General features: G+C 41.6%; 2 protein-coding genes across 3 annotated transcripts; one reads left to right on the forward strand and one right to left on the reverse strand.

The window, feature by feature from the left end:
* The first annotated feature begins 4,448 nt into the window (after positions 1-4,448).
* Positions 4,449-10,455, forward strand: LOC109473657 (kelch-like protein 18). Of its 2 annotated transcripts, XM_019773598.1 has the most exons (6): positions 4,477-4,860; positions 5,211-5,471; positions 5,675-5,814; positions 6,113-6,322; positions 6,542-6,601; positions 10,382-10,455. In XM_019773598.1, the coding sequence occupies exons 1-6, from the start codon at positions 4,597-4,599 to the stop codon at positions 10,437-10,439; spliced, it is 993 nt and encodes a 330-aa protein (XP_019629157.1). In that variant the 5' UTR covers positions 4,477-4,596; the 3' UTR covers positions 10,440-10,455. The 2 variants fall into 2 exon arrangements, with proteins under 2 accessions (XP_019629156.1, XP_019629157.1); XM_019773597.1 differs by lacking the exon at positions 10,382-10,455 and having other exon boundaries at positions 4,449-4,860; positions 6,542-7,789.
* LOC109473659 (zinc transporter ZIP1-like) lies at positions 7,955-12,978 on the reverse strand. The gene is made up of 4 exons (XM_019773601.1): positions 12,036-12,978; positions 10,458-10,543; positions 9,768-9,920; positions 7,955-9,100 (listed from the first exon to the last, which is right to left on the reverse strand). Exons 1-4 carry the CDS (start codon positions 12,530-12,532, stop codon positions 8,808-8,810), a joined length of 1,029 nt encoding a protein of 342 aa, XP_019629160.1. The 5' UTR covers positions 12,533-12,978; the 3' UTR covers positions 7,955-8,807.
* Between the last annotated feature and the right edge of the window lie 4,367 nt (positions 12,979-17,345).

Raw genomic sequence — 17,345 nt, forward strand, 5'->3', positions numbered from 1 at the left:
TTACATTTCAGGAATATTTGGCGGCATGCTACATAAGTGAGTTGGTCAAGCAGGAAAGTAAACGAGAAGAGGGCAGAGAATGTCTTCGTAGTTTGTTTGGGATGACAGAAGCTACAGCTAGTAATGTTGATCTGGAACTGATGTCAACAAACCGTGAGAGATATCGAGAGGTTCAAAACATGTTACTTGCTATCTTGGGTGACAGTTCAGGCCCTCTGTATGAAATATTTGCAGAGGAACTAGGTAAGGAAGGGTGTAAAGGAGAGGACAAGGATCTCCTGTCGTTTTTCTGTATCATATTTCTTGGTAGAACCTGTGCAGAGGGTAAAATGGGGTGTAGAATGGCAGAGATTGTGGCGCCGTGTTTGTCCCAGCACATAACTAACCAGCAGGATACGCATATGGATGCTACCTTGATTTATGACTGGCTTGGCGGTTTGATACAAGTAATAAGATGTCAAAGGACATTGGCAATGAACCACGATCCGAGGTTGATAAAAAATCTCACGATCAACCTTGACTACAGTTCTAGTCTACCTTGGCCAAAACAGCAACTTGATATGTTAGAAGATGTATTCTCAGATTGTAAAACAATTAGATGCGTGACACTGCAGAGCAGAGTCCCATTGGCGGGGGGATACACATTCTCCCCAATTCGTACATTCATACCTCGGCATGGAACAGAAAGTTTGCACATAGATATCGTAGCCACACTGACCACTGGTTTTCTGTCAGTGGAAAACATGTTAGAGGGACTGTCAGAGAAACAAAGTCTACAAAATGTCAACATCGACATAGGGTGTAACACCTGCGTCGACTTCTCAAAATACGACTTACTGTTGGCTGGCATAGTTATGAAGCTGACTTGTCTGAGGTCCCTTAGCGTGAAAATAGGTGAGTGGGCTTGTCCATCAGTTGGTAACCTAACAGCAACTCTACAAAGTATCTCTGAGCATAAAGGACTCGAGGTCGTGGAGCTAGAACATCCTGTTGAAAAAATGAAATGCCTTTCTCCATCATCTGATGAATGCGACCGACTTGAGAGATTTGATGTCAATGCAATGGTACAAAAGCTGACAGAAATCGTAAGTAAAAACAAATTGCTTAGAAGACTACGGCTTAGCTGGAAAAACACAGAACGACGGTTTGATTTCTCAGGACTACCACTGGCAAGCTCAATATTCAATATTCCAGTATTCCATCATGATGGAGAAAAAATCGATCATTCCATCACAGCAAAGAGAATCTGTAGCAGCCAGTCTCTGTCCGACCTATGTTTGGCGATACAAGGGAACAGAAGTTTGAAGACTTTGACGATTGATGGAATGTTCTCAGAATCAGAGGGGCATCAGGAGATAATCGACCAGCTAATGCGTAATAAACCTGCAAACTTTGAGGAACTCAGAATCACAATGATTTGATTCTGAGCAGTACTCTCAGCACATTTCTACTGATAGTCCCAGATGTAGACGTGACTCTATGAGTAGTGTTGGCAACACTAGAATCAGTAGTAGCATATACGAATCACTACAAAAGCGACAGCGTATATTGTAAATAACTGACATATCTCCTGAATTATAGAATGTAATAATACTCTCCTCAAGACAAACATACAATAGATTAGCTCTGGTAAAATTGTAATTTAGTTTAGCTAGTATCATTATGGATTAGCTGTTTAGAATTGTATTTTAGTATAGTTCATGTATATACCCTTGTTGTTTGTCCTTTGCCGTACATCTTACCCGTTACAATTTATTTAAAGTCAAAGCCTGGAAATCCCTCGGGATCCATATTCTGTATAACTCAGTAACATGGCATCCGTCACGTGCGACTAAACGGTTTAGGTGCTTTATGTGCTTTATCAAACCTCCATTGGCGACATACAAGGCAGTGGTACAAAATCAAGTATGTAGCTAATCTTCCTGGGGTTAAAGTACTTAACAATAGCACAAGTACACTACAATAGTACAACTACACTATATCAAAATTGCAACATTATTTACATACAACATGCTTGTACCTAATGTGGGAAATAATAAAAAAGATCTGTATAGGAAAGTCTTCTTCAGGGCGTTCGTTTTGGGTTTCATTAAACTGTATGTGTTTCTGCTAGCAAGACTTCTATACTATCATTTATACAAGAGCTACCTCGGTAGCTATGTATACATACTAGGACACTCACTAATGTTAGAAACCCTACTTTTGTTTGATGTATATAGTTGTATATGCATGTACATATCATTGTAAATTTTGAACGCGTATTTTATTGATTGTACGTAAACCTAACGACTTTATTTTGCCATGGTTGACCCTTAACAATAGTCTATGACTAGTTGGGCAACCCTGCAGCTATTGTAAGCCGAACTAATAATATAAAGAAATAAGAGTGTATAGCTAAAATGTAAATATCTGAACTGTACTGAATTACTGTTGTACAGGTTTCTTGTATGTTTTACCAAATATTGTTACCGATGCATTGTAGCATTACAGATTATTTGTGCACTTTGAAGAAGATGAAGATGATACTAGTACCGGATGTTTATATTTTGTGTGACAAATGTATAAGTTGTCAAGAAACATTAAACGATTGAAAAGGGCGTTAGTCTTGAGTCTTAAGTTCCATGTTAGGTGCTATGGGTACTTAACCTACCTAGCTCGAGCACAAAAAGAGTTCAACACAACCAAGCAAAGACATGTCGTTTTAGTCTCAATATATTTATTTACGTACCAGTGTGAGTGAGATTCAAAGATGTCTATATTGACATTTAGTATGAAATTTTTTGAATTGACTAGTATTATAATGCAGCTCTATTTGGCCAACTTTCTTTCATTAACGGAAAATTCGTACATAGTATTGAATGTAAAACAGATACTAAATGAAATAAAAAGTAAGTTGTCATAAGTGTCACATCTACACTTGAACACAAGTTCTGGAAATAAGAAGAGGTTCTTTCAAGTTGAAATTTAAAAAAAAATTGACATTGAATTTCGTGCTACCTTCTTTCTTTAATTTCTCCAAGGAAGTTTAAAAAATCAGACCTCCCTGTTTTTATGGCTTCACCACAAAGTGGTGAAGACATTGTGTTCCCTCATGTTTCTTCTCCTCCTCCTCCTTCTCCTGCCATTTCTTTAAATGGATTCATCTCTGCCGTTTTCAGGCCAAATATCACGAAATTTGGCATGAAGGTAGAGTGGGCAAATACCCTGACGCATTTTTTTCATTTTTTTGAAAAATTGTTTTATTTGGGTTTTTTGGCCATTTTCAGGCAAAAAATATACATTTTGAGATCTGGTTCCGAGGTACTAAAACCAAATGACCTGAAATTTGGTATGGGGATACCTTGGACATATGTCTACAAAAATTCATTCAAGCTTTTGACATACACCACTTTATAATTGGGAAAAATAAGGCTTTTTGGCTATTTTCGGACCAAAAATGTACATTTTTGGCTCCTGTGCCCTAATATTAAATCTGAATGACCTGAAATTCGGTATGGGGATACCTTGGACACATGTCCAAAGAATGTCATTCACGATTTTGACATACACCACTTTAAAGTTATGTAAAATAGGGCTTTTTGGCTATTTCCGGCATTGGAAGGTTCCATTGCTGCATGGGGGTGTAGACTATTGGCAGCCATCGTAGGATAGATCCATTTTCGGTATGGGGGATGTGGTGAAGCCATCTGCTGCATTTGCTCTCAAGCAAATGTCGGCCTTTCTAGTTTCTTTTATTTTGGTAACGCATTTTCACTCCAGTTACGTCACTCTTTTTGCAATGTTTTGTGTTTTATTTTTCTTTACAACATTTGTTTTCTGTGACCTATGACCAACCATAACTGTGATATCTGCCCTGTAGCATGCAATAATAAAGGTATCGTCTATTTGCCAAGCATGCAAAGTTTTAAGGCCTACCCTCGATGAAAGTGGAGAAAGTTTTAATTATTTAAAAATACTTACCTCATTGATCCCTCCGGTTGTAAACCTAACTGTGTGTGTATGCGTTCGCACGTGCGTATGTGCTGTAGATTACCCATAACAGGAAGAATTGGAATTGTCATTGTAAGGTTGGCAACGAGTTGGATAACAGGGCAGCTCGGTAAGGCCATGTTGATTTGATTATATGGATGACATGGTTCCGATGACATCCGCGCGCGCATGAATTTTCGGCCAAAACAACACTTTCAATCGTACAGTTGCAAAATAAGCAAATGTAACAAGCAAAAAAAGAACGAAAAAGACGAATTCGGGCAAGAGTTTACAAAAAGTAAACTCTACTCATAGACGAGTAAAACTTTAGTACTGGATAAATTACAGAGATAATTTCCGGTCCACAATTTACCCAGTGAGTAGTGGCGTTCACCCTGAAGCAATGATATTTAAAACCGCTAGGTTACGCTTTTGCATTGGATCCACCAGACAGCGACCAAGTGAACGCGTGCGTGCATTTATCTCCGAGTCTGAGTCCTGAAATCTGAGGAAATTTTGACGCGGTAACCCTTTCTATTCTAGTGTTTGGAAACAACTCGAGGTTTCTTGACTCGCCAACATCACGTTGACATATTTTACGGCCTGGTTTGATGTAACGTTATTTCTATGGCGCATTCCAAGAACTCGACACATGAATTCCACGACCAGAGCATACTAGTTCGTTCCTACCAAGACGAGAGCTACCTGCGCGGATTTCTTGGAGCTGTGGGTGACTTACAGAAGGAAGGGGAACTGCAGGATGTCGTCCTTGAAGTCGAGGGCCGGCGGTTTCCCTGCCATCGGCTTGTTCTGTCCACAGCCAGCCCCTACTTCAGAGCCATGTTTACAAGCGACATGGCGGAAAGTCGGCAGAAGACGGTTGTTTTACAGGTAACGCTAGGGTTGGCGCGAAGCGAGCTTTGAAATATCATTGTTTATTAAGATGCTAAAGAGAGAAATATGCTACGATCATCATAATAATAGGCAGAAATGTAAAGCTCCATTCTTCTATACCAAAACGAGCAAGTCGTTTTGTTTGGCCCCACGCCTTGCCCCCCTCCCCACTTACGCGAGTGCACGATAGGCATTTTTGGCGACGCCAAAGGGGCTAGTCTAATAGTAAAGCATATAACCAGTTTGGAAAAATTCCAGCGATTCATCATTTTATAAACGAACATATTGTGATCTTTTTAGTGACCTTTCCTGCCATGTCAATGTTCAGTGTTATATCATTCTGCTAGGGTTTTGATGCAGGCGTATTTGCAGAGATCCTGAGTTACATCTACTCGGGAACCCTCCATGTGTCCCTGGACAGAGTGCAGCCCCTGTACCAGGCAGCTGACCTCCTCCAACTGGACTATGTGAGAGACACCTGCAGCAGCTGCATGGCCATGAACGTGGAGCGCTCCACCTGTCTGGACCTCTACAAGTTTGCTGATGTCTTCTCGTTGGACATTGTCCGGAAACATTGTTTGCAGTGTATCCATAGAAACTTCGGTGAGGTAGGTCTCATATTTTGATTCAAAATAACCCAATACACGTATCAAGAAGCGTAGGTTGACCTGGTGTGTTTGGCTAAATATGCAGTCTGTAGCCAGATTGCACTAAAAAAAGCATCATGCTGCATTTCACCTCACTTGTGGATGTCAAAATAAAGGTTGTTTTTCCACATTGTCTAACATGTACGTTCTCTATACATCCACAGGTTTCCTCCAGTGAGGAGTTCTGCAGCTTGAGTGTGGATCAGCTGACTGAGATCATCAGCCAGGATGAGTTGGAGGTTAAGGAGGAGACAAGAGTGTGGGAGGCTGTGGTGAGATGGGTGCAGCACAGCAGGGAGGACAGGTGGGCAACAACATTGAACTGATGTGTAGATGTGGAGACTGGGTTTTGCTTGATTGAGTTTTGACCCTGTATGCCTTGGTTTCAATGATGTGGTCGACATGAATGTATGAAACATAAACCATAGTAATATATTGCAGAGTAAGTTTCATTAATATAAAATCATATGAGTTAATGCATTCGTTGATATAATTCATTAATGCAAACTATATCCATTTCCCGAAAGTTTGAAATTCATGACTTGATTGTGATGCCAGGAAACCAGCTGATTACTAGTATGCCCTCACCCTGTACCCTACAGACTCCACTACCTTCCCAGCATCCTCCCTCACATCCGCTTCAACCTGCTGACCTCAGACGACACGACAGCCATCTTGGAACATCCCCTGGTCAGAGAGGAGCCTGGGAGTGCTGAGGTCATCAGGAATGTGGTTAAGGAGGCTTCCAACCAGAAGCCAAGGCTTGGCATGACCACGGAAATGTTTCTGCTTATCACTCTAATGAGTAAAAGGTATGTAAAAAGGACATAGGATATTATTTCATAACAAATTGCTGCAAATCTATGACGGCTAGTTATTTCTCTCTATTTTCTGTACTCAATATGTGGAAAACTATATTGATAAACTTACATGGAAAGCCAACATCTGAACTGTTGTTTACTTGCTTGATGTGAGACATTCTGAGAGGACTTTGCTGTCAATTGTATTGAAAATTCATGTTTTTTTTCCAGTTTCAGGAAAAATGAAGTCCACTACATGAACCCTCAGCAAGGGAAGCACATCACATGCAGGTATGAAGACCTCCCTCATATCACAGATGTTGCAGTCACCAGTGATAACGATATTTATGCCCTGACTTGTGAGCCAGAGGATGATGAACAAGTGTCCCTGTCTAAGTACAACCATGCGGACAATGTATGGGAACAAGTTGGTACGTCCTCAGTATCAAAAGTGCCTTCTCATTACAAGGAATTCTTAATTGAGGTTAAGGGAATTTTCTTCTACATCGGCACTGATGTAGCATGTAGAAGAGATGGTGCATTGGTGGAGGTGAGAAAGTACAACCAGCACACCGACCAATGGCAAGAATGTTCACATCTGGAACATTACAAAGAATACGAAGAAGAAGACGAAGATTATGGTACTGTGTTGTCTTGCGGTCCATACATCTATTTCATCACAAACGATGATATGTATCGCTATGACCCAAGCCTTGACTGTTGGCATGCGTGGACCCCACCGAAACTCATCCCTGATGTCTGCACAGCTGTCACCATGGGAACGGAGATTTTCTGCACAAACTTTTTCTTCACCGACACCATGCTGTATGACACAGAGTTAGACTACTGGCAGAGACTGCAAGGCTGGCCAAACCCGGCAAACCTCGCTATTCATAACTTCTTTACCCGGCCCACTCTTTTCCTATTGGAGAACCAGGTGCACATATTGGTACCCTGTGACGTTGGCCAGGAACAGGACGAGCATCGCCACCTGGTATTTGTGTACGACAGGTCTGCTGATGTCTGGAGAGAGAAGGTCACCCTGCCTGATACAGATTATTCTGTGCTTGGCAGTGGCAGCGTGTGCCCTGTGGCACGTTTCTACCTACCATACCTGGATGTGCGGCAGGATAAGGACACATAGGGTACAGCAGGACAGGACTGTTTAACAATGTTATTGTTTAGATCTCAGGTTTTGCGAATTGCTGAATGCCCTTGTAAACAAACATAGCACCAAGACAAAGACATTCATGTACTTTATTAAGCCTTTACCATTGTTTCTGTCATGTAGAAGGTTACTAGTATATTGTTGGTAATGCATATGTATGGATGTATGTTTGGTTCAAATTGGTTGTATGTGGTTTTAGCAGAATAACCTATTAAACGATGGTTGGATTGTCATGGAATTTGTTTTATACGTCTAGAAAAGATTAGATTTTGGTTGCTGTTAGGGTTATTGTTTGCATGGCACTGCCATCATTTCATGATTTTGAGGAAGCCTTGGTACCTGTTAAGTCTAGTACACTCCTCCCCTGAGTGTATAGTGAACGAGCCCCGGGGTCACAGAAAGTAGGGCATCCGGGGCAGACAGGTTTTCCAAAGGGTTTCCAGGAATGTGGAATGTTCCAGGTGTGTGTCAGCAAACAGAGCTGGGAAACATTCCTGTGGACATTCCATGCCTGTGGAAAAATTCCTGTACGATTCCGAGAATCTTTGCAAATTGCACAGAATACTGTACCATTAGGCTTCCCCCTGAGGCGTCGCCAAAAAGTAAGTATTGCCCCAAAACGTAGGGCCTGTATGTTGAGCTTTGTTCTCCGAGACTACAGCCAGCTGTTGTGTCAATGTAGTTCATTGACCCAGCCAAGAAATCAGTCTAGAATCGATATTGAGATGTGTCAGCAGCAACATGTGTTGGGAAAAGTGGTCAAAGATCTCATACCTCCGTTAAATATTTAGGTTCTCGCGTGTATTGTTCAACACCAGTCATGCACATAAAATTTTGATGAACATGACCTGGAATGTCTGTCAGTTACAACACGAGAAGTACATTATACTAGTATGCAGCATATTGAAATAACCGCACAAACAGACAAACAAACAGGCAAAGAATATCGCCCATAGTGGTAATAACGTTTCCGATTGCAATGACATCCAGTCGCATACATGTACTTTAAGGTTTTACGCGAGAAAAGTCTACTCTGTTACCAAAGTAAAGAAAATGAATTGCATGGAACAATTAAACCTAGAATCTGCTGAAATCTGGCCTAGCAACTTGAGCAATAAATATGCCATAAATAATCTTTTCCAGCTCAAATGGTGCCGTCATATCACAAGGGCCTCTACTATATTTGCTCTGTATCTTGTCGACGTTTCAGCAATTTCGTTTGCCGTATTTCTCAGATTGTCCCACTGTGCCCACATTTTGTGGCCGAAAGTCCGTTATACTTTGTTGGATCATCGTAATAAAAATCATTTCGTAATAAAGTCGTTATCCCTAAGGAGTCTGTACCAGTTCGGCGTCTGTGGCGAAAGTTAAGTTCTGAAACTGTTCCGGACAGAAATGCCGGCCCTCCTTCATGTCTGCGTCCAGGAACATCAGTCCCACCACCGTGAAGAACCCGAGGAGGATGGCGGCCAGTTTGAGGAGCCTGTCCCGGTTGGACTTGAGCTCGTGCGCGAGAACCTCCAGGAAGGTGACGTACAGGAACGTGCCGGTGGCCAGGCCCGTCAGCACCCCGCTTACGCCGTGGTGGTGCGACGACTGGGAGCTTGACTCCACCGCCATGCCTGTAGATGCATATGCGGATGCATATGGTAAAAGGAAAGTGATCTCTTCCAGTTTCCCACCGGTCGTGACAGAGAAGACAGACTCTATGTGTACGGTATTTACAGTACAGGTTCATTCTGCCGGGGAAATTCCCCTAGCTCTTTTTGACAAGCACAATGAACAGTGGACCACCGTTTGAAGTTTAACTCGGGTGGCACCTACTAGTATCTAGAAATTTGAAATGCATAAGGCCATGTTGATTTGATTATATGGATGACATTCTCTGATGACCCCAAAACTGATGCGAGCGCGCGAATAAAAAAAGGTTTGCCAAAAAAAGTTGCTTTCAACATGAAATTTACGTGGTCATGAAGGTTGAACAAATGACACAGTATGGTATGGCAAATAATCTACTCTTCAAATTCATTTCTTTACATCTTCGTCTTTTTCGTTTGATTTTGGCATTCTACGACATTGGTATCGTTTTCCGACATAGGTATCTATTTTTTTTGCAACTCATATGTATTTTCTTATTTTGCAACTGCTTTGTATGATTTACAGTATGGTTGAAAACCTTTTTTTTAAACGGCCGAAAATTCATGCGCGCGCGGATGTCATCTATATAATCAAATCAACATGGCCAAGTCTACAAATTTGAAATACACAACGTGATAGAACGTCCCTCACCAATCGCCATGCCAGTCGGGGCCGTGATGGCGAAGAAGATGCTGAGCCCTACCGTCGTGGTCCTGCCCATGCTGCTTTGCACCAGGGCCATACCGAGGCTGAAGGCCATGACAGACTTGTGCAGCGCCACGGCTGTCATCAGCTGTAACACGGCTGGAACGGAACCGGAAATAGCGTCATCGGGGTGGTAAATTGATGTAAACAACGTTCTTAGCTACGCAACTGCATCGCCACTTCCTTGAGTGACGTACTTGAAAATGTGGACTAAACCAATAAATACAAAACAAACGAACTAGGAAAGTAACATTTGCAAAGCAAATGCAGAATGTTTACCTTCGCATATGGCCTGCTCCGTTAATTCTTATTACTCAAACACATTCACACATATGGTGACAGGAGTCTAAATCCCTCCTACTATAAAATTGCAACATTATGTAACCCAACACCAGTTACCATGGTGAGAGACAGTCAGGTTCAGTCAGGTCAGAGGTCATTGTTTGGAGAAGAAGAAGAAGAAACGTAGCAAAAACAATATGTTTTCCTTCGGTAAACACAATTGTGTAGTCTTGCAGGAAAAATGATTATAGTTGACTGGATACCAAATATTTTCCTAGGTGCTCGATTAAGATCTCCCGGCACCCAACGGGGCGACTACGTCATCACCTGTGTTGACGTCATGACGTCACCTACCTGAGGTCTCCTTCTGTAGTCCGACCGCGATGCCTTCAAACACAGAGTGGAGGGAAATGGCCAGGAGAAGGGACCAAGATCGTAAGCTGCGAAAAATATACAATTATGTATTGCTGAGAAAACGGCAATAAATTATGGTCTACACACAACCTTTACACTATCCGTGAATATTATACATTTGGGGATGCATCTGTAGCAGCGACACCTGTGCTGCAGTACAATGTGAACCAGTCAGAATTGCCCTGAGGAAGGTGACAGACGGTCACCGAAGCGTCGGCTGAATAAAAGAATTAGTTGAGTAAAAAGAGTCTCTTTATTCAAACTTTACACTACTTTTGTCCTGATAGTGAAACAAAGCTCAGTCTTATTACATTCAAACAGCGCATAGTCGGAACAGGATATTATGGGACGTTGGAATCTTGTTGTTGGGTCAAACTGACGATGTCATATTGTGTCAACTATTCTACACAAAATAGTAACGATTTGTTGCCTTTTTCGTAGGCGGATGTGAATGTCATACGGCTAAGCACAACTCCCCTCACCAAAGTGCAGTCTGAGGGTGTGCCCTCTTAAGTCCATGTTAGAGAACCGAGGGATTTCATGACGAAAGTCGAAGTGGGTTTATTGGCAAATACTTTAAAGGCCACAGCACGTAAATTTTAGGGATGACATCCTCCGCAGACTCCAAATCTAATGCGAGCGGGCGAAAAAAAACAAGACGGGCTAATAAATAGAGAATGAAAGACCTTTATTGCACATTTATGCTCTTTCGAGCTAAGTACAGGTCATGAAGACAAACTAAATAATACTATTGTTTACAGGATCGACTTCTTCTCGCTTCTTAAAACAATTGTAGATGAATGAACATATAGAACTTACAAAACACGGCTTGTCTAATTTCATAAGATATATAAATTTTTCTAAACTATTCAAATATTTAAAACTAGGAAACTTATTTTGAATACAGTTAAAAAGAATATTTCGCTCGCTATTGTATAAAGAGCAATCTACAACAAAATGACACTCGTCTTCTATCTTAACTAAATCACAATATCGGCAAATTCTTTGCTGCAAGGGAATGTGGTTGTGTCTGCCTTTTTCTATGTGGAGTTTGTGGGAGCTAATCCGGAGTTTCGAAAAACAAGATTCCTATATTCTCAAAAGTTGATATCATAAACCCTGTTAACAAGAAATGGTACCTGTATTGTGCTAACTTTACTGCCAACTATCACAACATCCATTTGTCACGGAAACAACTTTGGAAAAGATTTCAATCATTGTACAAAAATGGTTTTGATTCAATGGGAACATATAAAAGGAATGAAATACATAACTGTATCAAAGTAAAAGTCAAAACAATAAATCAGAGCCTTGTCTCCTCTCTTCATGTATACCTGTCATACACGTTTCAGCATGCCAAGGCATGCCATTTTGCCCATTTTCGGCATGTGTAAAGGGGCAACTAAATTTCTTTTTTTTTCTCCAAAATCAGCGCGCGCTGATGCCATCCATAAAAATTACTTGCTGTGGCCTAACAAGATATTCAGGATCTGTTGTGCGTGGTTCTACATCACTTACCTAGCGTGTAGATGTTCATGGTCGTCACCCTGGTCAGGCTCGGCTGTTTCTGCGCGCATCTCCCCCATCTCCATAGCGTTAACGTCTTCCTCCTCATTGATCAGAGACACGGGGGTCTCCAAGGCGACGTGTGCCCCGTTCCGCCGCGCCTGTAGCGGCCTGTGGTGGTACTGCAGGGCCACCTGCTCCACCGTAAGAACCATGAACAGGCCCATGGCCACCACGAACAGCGGGAGGGGAAACCCCGGGTAAGAGAGGTGTGCGCCCGCCAGGGCCAGGTTCAACTCTTCCTCGACGTCGGGGATCAAATCCAGCAGGCAGGTGGCCAGAAACACTCCGCCGGCGAAGCAGCTCAGCAAGGCCGGCGTCCTTCCTCTCTGCTTGTACCGCTGATTCCTGGCCGACACGAACCAAGCAGGCCCCAGCCCGAAAAGTATAGTCAAAACAAAGGTGACCACGATGGCCGCTATCTTAACCACTATCACGGTGTCCACCATATTTGTTGTGAGCTGCTACCAACAAGAACAAAATGGCGATCTTCAACTTACTGTAGGGATGGATACATCACGTAGAAACCTGTTTGTATTCACTATACAGACTTTTCAGCTCAAGCAGTAGAAGATACGAGCATCCGGTAGAATGGACACACCGTCTGTCTATGGTTCACAGGTACATCCGGATGTCTGATGTCGAACTGTGTTTTTCTGGCGCAGGTCGGTCGATATATACAGAAGGTTCCACACGTTTACAAACCCCTATGTTAGTCATCTGTAGACATCTGTCTCGTCCATGTTTTCGACACAAACATTTGGGTATCCTGGATGCCAGGCTGATTTCAGAGCCTATATACAGACCAGCTCTTTGGCTGGAAAATTATACCACAGCACTCTCGCCCTGAGTTAGATCCTAGAACGCTGCGGTGGGGACATTGTTACCGCCTAGCGTGCCAAGCATGGGTCTGGCATCCAAGGTAAAACATGAGCGCTGTGTCCGACTAGCCTCCTGTGCAGGCTACGGGGTGGGTAGGGATTTTGATACGGCGTTTTTAAGAGTTTTTAACGCATTCTTTTAATAGCCGGCCACCCTACAAGTTACAACGTGGGCGGAATGGGACCTTCTCTCGCGGCTGGTTGTAGGATGGCCGGGTATGAAAAGAACGCGTTCATGAAAAACTCTTCAAAACGCTGTATCACAATCCCCACCCGCCCCGGAGCCTGCACAGGAGGCTAGAGTCCGACCAACATGCCGTATCATTGTAAAGTTGCAGACCGTACCAGCTGGCACCGTATCCGCGTAAATAGAATATGAGTGAAGGAACGAATAGCACGCATTGTTCAGGTGTTGGTACATTGTATCAACAGGCCGGGTTTTATCGACGAGCATCCTTGGGCCGTGTTTAAGTGAAGTCACCCAAACCGCGATTCGGGTAACTCACATTCCTCACATCTGGTCCACGTGCCACACACTCCTGTGAAACCGTGTCCGATCACAATTCGCTTGAGCTACATTTATTGCTGTTTGATGATAACACGCAAGGTGGCGTGTAATTAATGTCAGAGGTCAACGACCTGCTTGCTGATGTCCCCCTCCCAGCGTATCTCGGCCGAATGCCGATGTGGTCCCGCCAGAGGCGGTGAAGCTCGCCCTAGAACGGACACATTATTTGACCATTACTGCTCTTTAAGTTGCTGCCACGTAAAATTTGGTATTGCATATAAATAAAGAAATATCACCCCGTAATCCATGACCAGGCGAAGTTACATTGAAATCACATTGCGTTCAGACGCAAATCGCGATGCGGGAAAACCGATTAGAAACCACCTCTAGAAGTGGCTTGGGATCGAGGCGCTTTCAATGTGATTTCGGAGCGTTCAGATGGGGCCACTTGAAACCGGCTTCGGGGTAAACCACATGTAAAGCGCCTTGGGTGACTTCGAAAATTCACTTAAACACGGCCTTGCATGTACATGTAACGTCGCTTCACGTGTAAAACACTGGTTGTTAACTGCGACGTTGTTTTATTCAGTGACCCCAACCAGAGCAAACACATTTGCAGGCAAAACAAAAACACCTTTATTGTACGTTTGTGCACTTACAAGCTAAGTACAGGTCATGAATAAAGCGGAAGTAACAAAATTACAGCAATATCTTATAAAAACTATATACATATATACTCATGTTCAACTTCTTCTCGCTTCTTGTTAAAACAATTGTAGATATATGAACATATGGTACTAATGATTAATTAATTCACGTTAATTTTTTTTTTTTAATTCGTTTAGACCAACCTTCCTTGGGAAAGATATCTGTTCTTGCATATTTACATATTTACATGCCTATACAAATGAGGAAAAAATGAACCTGTACGTTCTCTAGATTAATTCAGCGTAATAAACGTTTAATTTTTGTTATTTGCATACTAACTATACTCGGTATTGACAAACTGCAAACGATGGATCTAGGTGTATGAAGTTTGAAAAAGGAAGTTTAATCAGTAGAAAGCCTTGTGTTTGGTTTTGAATGTTAGAACTCACTCGAACGGGTCAGAGTATTGTATGTTCGCCACAATGAAACATGCATAGAATCAGCGGGAAAAAACAAAAAAAAATTCGCAACAACTCAATCTATACTTGACGGATTGTACAGCAAAGTTCTAATTCTAGATTTTTAGATAGAAAAGAAAAATTCACATTCCTCATGAAACTCGATAATCCTCGTACTATAAGCTCCATCTGTTCTTACATTTACAACTGTCTTAAGAAGCGAGAAGAAGCAGAACCTGTACATATGTAGTTTTACTATAGATATATTTTAGTCTACCGTGACTACTAGTATTTGCCGTGACCTGTACTTAGTTCGCAATGAGCAAAAATGTACAATAAAGATCTTTCATTCTTTCTTTTACGATTTTTATCCAATGGACTCGACGATTCCTTCAGGCAATATTGACTGACTGATTCTCTGCCAGTCACAGCTGCTAGGTGTCGTTACGCCCAAACATGACACGTTAGGTGTACATATAGGTCGTCAAAAAACAATGATAAGGGACTAACAATATTTTCATTTACTCCTCAAGAAGCGACGTTTGGGACCGCATTCTTTTAAAAGAAGTAACTAAATATTGCAGGTTAGGCTACAGCAAGTGATTTTTATGGATGGCTATCAGCACGCATTAATTTTCGCCTGATTTTGAAAAAAAAAATTGTTGTCTTCTGACAGTGATCACCATGCCGAAAATGTGCAAAGATGTCTGTTGCCATGCCGGAAGGTGGATGGCAGATAACTATGAAGAGAGGAGACAAGAAAAGGCTCTGATTTAATGTTTTGTTTCTTACTTTGATGCAGTGACATGTGATGCTGGCTGTGTATATGTGATGTTCCTACTGAATCAAAACCATTTGTACAATGTTTGAGTAAAAATTGTAAATTGTAGGAACCTTTTTTTTCGGCCCGTCTTGTTTCTTTCGCTCGCTCGCATTAGATTTGGAATCTGCGGAGGATGTCATCCAAAAAAATTACTTGCTGTGGCCTTACTTATCATTGTTGTTGTTTGACAGTAGATTTTACGCCTTTTGTTCCCTTTTTCTTGTCTTACCGTAGAGGGAGTTGCTGATGACTTAAGGGTTTCTGATAAACTACCCAGGCGCATCGTATTTAGATGTTATCTAGTATTTTTTATGTCTTTAATTCCTTTCATCTTGTCTTGTGGGGGTTTCTGATGACTTAAGTGCTGCTAAGTTCTACCGTTAATTGTCTTTGGATGTTGTCTAGTAATATCTATGTCTTCCGGTCTTTTTTTCTTGTCTTGTGGGAGTTACGGATAGCTTAAGTGCTGCTAAGTATCTACCGTTAATTGTCTTTGGATGTTGTCTAGTAATATCTATGTCTTTCGTTCTTTGTTTCTTGCCTTGTGGGAGTTATGGATGTCTTAAGTCATGCTAAATAAGCACTGTGGAGCGTCTTCAGACCTTATCCGGTGATCTTCATTCCTTTTGTTCGCTCTTTTTTTGTCCTATAGGAATTTCACGTTCCAGCAAACGTTTTGTCTCATAGGAATTTTTTCCCTAGGACTTTCTGATAACATGATTGTCATAGATTGCTTTGCTTCAGGCACTTTTAGTGGGCCTCACTGGAAGACAGAAGAAAGATGTCCAGACTATGCATGATGTACAAAATGACTAATAAACTGGTGGATGTCCCAACTACTAAGTACCTAATACCAGCCCAGAAGAGAACAAGAAATAGCCATGCCTTCAAGTACCAGAGTTATCAACCAAGGATTGAGGTGTTCAAGAATTCATTCTTTCCTATAACTATCGCAGAGTGGAATTCACTGTCACCAAGTACAGTAGGGGCATTGTCATTAGATAGCTTTAAACAAAGTCTAGAGCTAGAAGTTCAAGGGTTAGGTGTAACAAGTCGATCGGTGTAATATAGCCAGCTGCCGCCGCGCCGCGTGCCTGCGAAGCTGGTGTACATGTGTTACGCCGAAAGGCGGTTATACCGGCTATACAGATACAGATACTATGGCGGCTCTTTCTCGGATTTCGTGGTTCGTATTTAAACGAATGTCACTTTGTTATAGAATGTAGATTATATAGCAAACAGAGAAATGATCTGTATAGGTTTGTACAAAACCTATTACCTTACTTCATACACTTGAGCACTGTAGAAAAATTCATATTCCTAATGCAACTAGACAAACCTTCCATCGAAAAACATACCTTTATCTCTACTATAACTGAAAAGCGAGAAGTTAAATTTATGTAATGATAGCTAGTTTTATTTTGTATCAATTTTTTCATCATGTTTTGTGTTGACCTGTACTTACCCAGTGTGGCAAAAATGTGCAAGAAAGGCCGTCATTCGTTTAATTAAGACTCGCGGGAGACTGGTTAAATAGGTGATAAAATGCAGGGGGATGACAAAAGAACTGATTGCAGCAAACTGTGGAATTCTGGAAGACATGTACAGAAACTTCTACAAACTAATAAACTTAACGAAAAAGGAAGCCAACATTTACAATTTCAGCGACCCTTTCAAGTCCGTCTCCTATGTAACATTTTTTCATTCATTCATTCATTCATTCATTCATTCATTCATTCATTCATTCATTCATTCATTCATTCATTCATTCATTCATTCATTCATTCATTCATTCATTCATTCTTTTATTTCAGGTAAAAACCCATATAACACATGTACAATACATCATTAAAATAATACAAAAAACTCAAAAGACATACAAATAAAACAGGAAGAAACCTAGAAGCATAATAAGTGGTAGGCCTTCCGAAAGAATGAATTCCT

Source organism: Branchiostoma belcheri, unplaced genomic scaffold (genome assembly GCF_001625305.1).
Source record: "Branchiostoma belcheri isolate BF01 breed outbred unplaced genomic scaffold, Haploidv18h27 scaffold3, whole genome shotgun sequence".
Taxonomy (NCBI): Eukaryota; Metazoa; Chordata; class Leptocardii; order Amphioxiformes; family Branchiostomatidae; genus Branchiostoma; species Branchiostoma belcheri.

Excerpts from the sequence above, each read along its gene's own strand:
- LOC109473657 (XM_019773597.1), top strand. The coding sequence starts at position 4,597 with ATGGCGCATTCCAAGAACTCGACACATGAATTCCACGACCAGAGCATA. Across the intron at positions 5,815-6,112 it reads CAGCACAGCAGGGAGGACAG|ACTCCACTACCTTCCCAGCA; the intron begins GTGGGCAACAAC and ends TGTACCCTACAG. Across the intron at positions 6,323-6,541 it reads ATCACTCTAATGAGTAAAAG|TTTCAGGAAAAATGAAGTCC; the intron begins GTATGTAAAAAG and ends TTTTTTTTCCAG.
- LOC109473659 (XM_019773601.1), bottom strand. The coding sequence starts at position 12,532 with ATGGTGGACACCGTGATAGTGGTTAAGATAGCGGCCATCGTGGTCACC. Across the intron at positions 9,921-10,457 it reads ACTACAGAAGGAGACCTCAG|CCGTGTTACAGCTGATGACA; the intron begins GTAGGTGACGTC and ends GTTCCGTTCCAG. Across the intron at positions 9,101-9,767 it reads CCCGACTGGCATGGCGATTG|GCATGGCGGTGGAGTCAAGC; the intron begins GTGAGGGACGTT and ends ATGCATCTACAG.